This window comes from Grus americana, chromosome 1 (genome assembly GCF_028858705.1).
Source record: "Grus americana isolate bGruAme1 chromosome 1, bGruAme1.mat, whole genome shotgun sequence".
NCBI classification, from domain to species: Eukaryota; Metazoa; Chordata; class Aves; order Gruiformes; family Gruidae; genus Grus; species Grus americana.
In genome coordinates, this window is record NC_072852.1 from 202060411 (window position 1) to 202066410 (window position 6000).

A 6000-nucleotide genomic window follows, 5' to 3' on the forward strand; every position below is an offset into this window, starting at 1 on the left:
GTTTTATTTCAGTAAGGCCAAATTTTACATGTGTCTTAGATCTCTGATGAACATTAGACAGCATGATAGATATTTCCTCTATACCTTTTCTTGTCTCTTTCCGCTGACCCTGTAAGGAAAGGCTCATTGAGGCGTCAGCCTGGAACCTAGGCCTTTCAGCTTTCAGCAATTGGATCGTGATTTGCCTTTTATAAGTAAATTATTTTATTTGTTCTTTGAAATATTGTTTTTATTTTCTGGAAATAATGTGATTGGTTTCTCATGAAGCGGAATCAGTGTGATGAACAGCAATGCAGTAGCATCTACTGCATTTGAAACTCTCCACCTGGTTGATTTTGAGTGCTGGTAATACTTGTGTTTTGTCTGAATACTAAAGGAAAGATGAAGTAACAAGATTTAATGCAATGTCATTTGCATAAAATTTCTTTCAGAAATTTCCACCATTAAAATACACAGCAAATTAAATTGAAAAGGTACCTACAGTATGCTACACTATACCCACTTCCATACTACGGAGGATACAGGGGCAGTTTTAAAGGTTTTTAAGTGCAATCAACCTTCTAAGGTGGATTGTCCTCTTAGTGTTTAAAAACAAAAAAGAAAAAAGGCTAATATAGTGTAATGAATTCCTAAGAGATTTTGTATTAGCTTAGTAAAAAGAGAATGTGACCTTTTAGTTGAAACTTGTTAGAGATAATTTAAATTTAAAAAAAAAAAGAGGAACAGAATTAAGTGAGTTTGAAGATATTATATGATGCCTTTATAAAGTATGTAAGTTCTAGAAATCGGAAAGATTTCAAAAAATAAAGTTACTTTGTTAAGAAATAATTGGTACTTGCAGTGCAACGTACTTCACTATATTGAAAAGTTAGTTCTTTCCTTGCTGAATGAAGGGCTGTTTTCACATTTAGATAAAATGATTTTACAGAAAGCTATAATGGAGTCTGATGAAGAGTGGTCCATGAACAAGAAGTTAATTGATCTTTCTTCAAAAGATGTTCGGAAATCTGTAAGTAATGTAATGTATTGAACACTGAATTTCTCAGCAAATTCTTCTCATCTTTTTTCGTTATTAACTGTTTCAAAGAGAAGAAAGGGAGCACAATTAGATTAGTGCATCAGAAGATGGCATAGGTAAGAGGAGAATTAAGAGTCTGACTGAACTCCTAACTGACATTAGGGAAAAGATACCCATTTATTTCAACAGTTGGTGGACTGAGCTGCAAGCATTGGTTGAGCTGGCACTTTGAGGACGTGCACTAGCATAATTTTCTTGATTAACTTTAAGAATTAAGGTAGATCAAAGATTTGCAAATTACTTTCCTGGAAAAAATATGATGTGTCTTTTTCATTGACCTATAACAGCCTTTGTGTTGCTAAGTTTGTGAAGCGAAAATATAAATAGTATTATGTCTTTTCTTTTTTTTTTTTTTCTAAAGCAAGGAAACAGTTCTCTATCTGTCTCCTGGATACTAAACTGAAGCATCTTTGTATATACAAATCTTAAAGGAATAATTCTGAAACTGTTAGGTCCAAAGGTGGTTCCATCTTTAATACTAAAGTCAAAGATGTGTGGTATATAGACTTCACCACAAGTAGTTTACTACTATGTACTAATAATACTTAATTTCTGAAAGTGTCTTTTAATAAATATAGCACCTTTGCACTAAAAGAACCCTACTTTAGGAGGAAGAGGAGATGGCTTTTAATAATGAGAAATGAAGCCTGATATGATAAAGAGGGAGAAGTTAAATGTGGAAGAGTAAGGGGTTCGGTGGCTGTGTACTAGGAGAGGTTTTGTATATTGTGATGACTCTTGAACTAAACCAACAGTGGCAGCAATGTAGCAAAAAGACAAAATGTATTCTGCCACGGAAGCTGGAATGTCATATAAATGTAATGGGAGTCTGTTCTGGGTCACCTTATGGTGGGGCTTCACCTGTAAAATGGGTCTGGTTTTGAGCACAGCATTTTAAGGCAGTTATAGAAGAGGAGAACATAGGTTAGAAAACTTAACTACAGAAACTAGTTTAGGGGTTGTGCAGTCTAGGAAAGAAAAGACTGAAATGGGATGTGATGGTAGTTTTCTGTATATAGGGGGTTGTTTTAAAGAAGATAGTTGTTCACTGGCACTATTGGGTGCAGACAAGAAGGAATTCAATTAATTTGTAGCAAGGACTTAGGGAAGACTTTAAACTTAAAGTGGATGTAAACAGAAAACAAAATAGGTACGTTTTGGATATCTTCTGCTCATTGGTGTTTCAGAACAGGGAAAGCCGTCATCCGTCACAAATAAATGAAGTATAGTCTTCTTGACACATGGTAGGATATTAGGACATTCGATTTCTTCAAGAATCTTCTTAGCCATACATTTTTGTGACTGTATTATATAATCAGTTTTCAGATTAAGTCACGACATGTCTTAAATTAATGAAATGCATCTGAGTATAAACTGTTACGCAGTGTGTAACACACAGTAATTGTGTGATTTTAACATTATTTTAGGGTAAAAGAAATGTCTGTAGCCTTCAGGAAGATACGAGAGTGTAGTTTAGAAACTGAGCAGAGTTTTGGGAAGTTGTGGAGTTGTATTAGGAGGTGATGATGCCTGAAAGGAGGGTCAGACATGGCTGAGACATCATCTAATGGGTGGATTGTCTACAGAAATTGGGACATCCAGCCCTTGCACAGCATCAGAGTCTTCTCTGCTTCCCCTCTGCTCCCCGCAGCAAGGGATCTGGGGGTGGGGAACGGCCTGGGAGAGGACACAGCCGGGAGAGCTGACCTGGCAGCAAGCAAACACTGGTGTGGTATCAACACTGCTTTAGTCACCAGTCCAAAACACAGCACCATACAGGCTGCAGTGAAGAAAGTGAACTCCATCCCAGCCAGACCCAATACATTGCTAGACACAAATAACGTAAAGCTCACATTTTCCTTAAAGTGTCACCTGCCAACCCATTTTTTCCTTATTTAATGATTTTTTTTTTGTGAATTTAAAATATTTTATGTTTCTTTCTATGCTGCTACATTGCCCTTCTGTATTAAATCTTAATTATTTTCAGAGTGAATTTTCAAGCAAAATATGCAATATAGCCTGTGAAAATTGCACAGTTATTTGGACAGTAGCAGAAGAAATACTTATGAATTTGAGGCTTTGTAAATCTTACCTGTACAGGAACATCCTCAACAATTAACAGTGGAAAATAACTTGTTGCAATGAAACTGCAGAAATTACTTGCAATACTGTAGCAATAAATGAATCCACTTTTGGGGCACTTTTCTCTCTGTCAGGCTGAAGGGTCTTTCCTTGTGGCAGGATAACTGGCATCTCCTCTGTAGGCTGACTGAATTATTAAATTACTCAATTCATCAAGTTAATTATAACTTCCAATCACGTAGTGGGGTTTTCTGGTAGTGTATTCTCCATTGAGGTGTTTCCCCTTCCTCTTGAATATCAACATTTCCTCCTGGTAAATATTTCCTGTAATCACACAACACCTTTAATAAATCCAACTTGCTGGTGGTAGTCTTAAAATTTCTACTCATCCCATCTAATTCAGAGCGGTGGAGTCATGAAGGCATTTGCTCAGTGTGCATACTGCTGCCTCATCCCTCCCTGTCTTACCTGGTGCTGTAGCGGTGTCCTCTGGAGGTTCTGCCACCCAGGAATCACCTTTTCAGTTTTCAGTGTCTTTTTGTCTAGTTGTGTGGTGTTCTTTCCCCTTACCTGTTTATTTTACTGTTTCTCTGTAGCAATTTTGTAACTTGGTCTGAGAGGAGGTTTAAAATAAAATGTGATACTATCAACTGTAAAGCCAGCCACTTTCAAAGTCATTAAGTTGTAGGGAAGTTAACTAAATGCCTGCAGTCTGTTAAACATCTAAAAATGTGGTTTTGCGGGTACAGGTTCCTAAAGGATTACCATACTTTGCTGTGGACTTTGGCCTTCAAGGAGGATTTGCTCATATCATTGAAGATCAACACAAGTTCCCTCATTACTTCGGAAAGGTATTGTCATGTAAAAGATCAATTTACCAATTATACTCTGTTTTGTAAAATTTAAGTAATTAAAACAGATGCTGCCAGAACAATCACTTTAATGTATTTATCCCAATTTATTTACTGGCTTTTCCTGGTGAGTCATTATAACTTAGCTTTTTGAACAAAGGAGTAGTTGGTGTCTTCACTGGCTGATACTCAGAATGTGATTCTAGATCCATATTTCTTTTGAATTTATAGGAACTCTAGAAATTTGACATATAATCTAATAGATGGGAAAATACTTGCATCTATTTAAGAGTTTTCATGGCCATAGTATTCTCATATAGGTGCACTGACTCCTGCTTGTATAAATTAGGGTAGATACACTCACAGACAACTCCTAGTAAAATACTTATGCAGTTAAATTACTCCATGTGGTATAGAGAGTATAGTATATACAGGAAGCACTGCAATAAATTCTTCCTTTCTTATGTCACAGCAATCATTTATTGAGAGTGTCAATATTGCAAAAACATTGAGTGAGTGGGGAGAACTAGAACTTACTTCAGAAGCAGTTAAAAGCAAAGTGGGCAGCTTTCTTTTTTCTGAACTTTTCTCTTAGTCACAAATGTATTAATATATTAACAGTCTTGCAATGTTAGGATATTTATGCAGTGCATTGCTATGCTGTACTTAAAAGAAATTTGCTGAGGCAACCACCTAACAACTACAGTTCTAATTTTTGAATTGGTCTATTTTTCAGAATTTCTAGTTTTAATAACTAGCACTTGAAGAAAACAATGACAAATAATTGCATGATTTGAAAATATGTATTTCTTTAATATATAAAGTAATGTTAAATAATATGGTAATTTTGCATTTATCATTATCTATCTTTCTTCCACTTGCAAAGGAAATTATTGGTGGCATGCTGGACTTGGAACCACAGCTCTGGAGAAAAGGAATCAGACAGAACTTTGAGGATCAGAGGAAGAAGGTGTTGCAGTTTGCACAGTGGTGGAAACCATATGACTTTACCAAAAAGAAAGAATGAGTACATCTCTGCAGTCAAGGACTATATAAGCCATAAATTATATTAAAGGATATTTCATATGTTAAGAATAACAGCAATGTGTTATGTATTGCTAATATATTTTAAAACCAAGGATGTTGTTTAATTGCTGATTACCTATTTCTGGTTTGGACACTGTGGATCACATGAACCTGCAAGCCTGACAAGCCAGAAGTGTACAGTGTTTTTAGTTTTTCATTTTTAAGCTGAGCCAAAAGAATTGGCTATTGGAGTTCTTCAAAGTGTAGCTTCTGCTTTTGGAGTTTTTATAATCTTTGAGGCAACTAATTTTTTTATATTGTATTTAGCGTAGAGCCAGTGCTTAATTATCATGGTGACTTTTTGTAGAAAATGGTGTACATTTTAAGAACATTTTGATTAATACAAATACATTGTTGCAGAAGGAAGCTGTATAGAAAATAATTTTATGATTTTGAGTCCCTGTGTTCTTTAAGTTGAGGTCATTACAGTAATACAAACATTCACGTAGGATGTGATAGATGAACCTGCTGCTGCCCTCTGCACATTAATTAATGCAATTTTTTGTACTTTCTTTCAATAAGAAGTAGTATTTTTCAAGCTGACCTGTTGTACAAAGGATGATGAGACAGTCCATAGCTGGTGGCAAGTGACAACTTTAAGGGTAACAGTTACTTTTGATGACAATAAAAAACAAAAAAAGAGAGGTGAGTGGAAGAACCTTAAGGGAAAACACTCTCTGATGGCTAGCAAAGAAAATCATCTCAGGGATCTCCCCAAATGACTCTTCTCCCCAGGGCATCCTCTGTAGTGTGGCAGACGGTCCACTGTAATACTTTTCTGATAATAACTATATAGTCTTTGTCAGGACATGCTCAAACTCCCTGCTGGTTATTCCTACTTGTGATGCTGTTAGCGCTGATTGGAGCACACTCTGATCAGGGGCGAGAGTTGCATGTTAATTG

The 6000-nt window shown here is 35.9% G+C and overlaps 1 protein-coding gene across 2 annotated transcripts in view; it reads left to right on the forward strand.

Moving 5' to 3' along the window:
* Positions 1–5459, forward strand: part of CWF19L2 (CWF19 like cell cycle control factor 2) — a 79126-nt gene extending 73667 nt beyond the window's left edge. For both annotated transcript variants that reach the window (XM_054828901.1, XM_054828908.1), the window contains 3 exons: positions 929–1009; positions 3910–4011; positions 4898–5459. In XM_054828901.1, the coding sequence (XP_054684876.1) occupies positions 929–1009; positions 3910–4011; positions 4898–5038 (324 nt within the window). In that variant the 3' untranslated portion in view covers positions 5039–5459. The remainder of the gene's footprint in view (positions 1–928; positions 1010–3909; positions 4012–4897) is intronic.
* Positions 5460–6000: the final 541 nt, after the last annotated feature.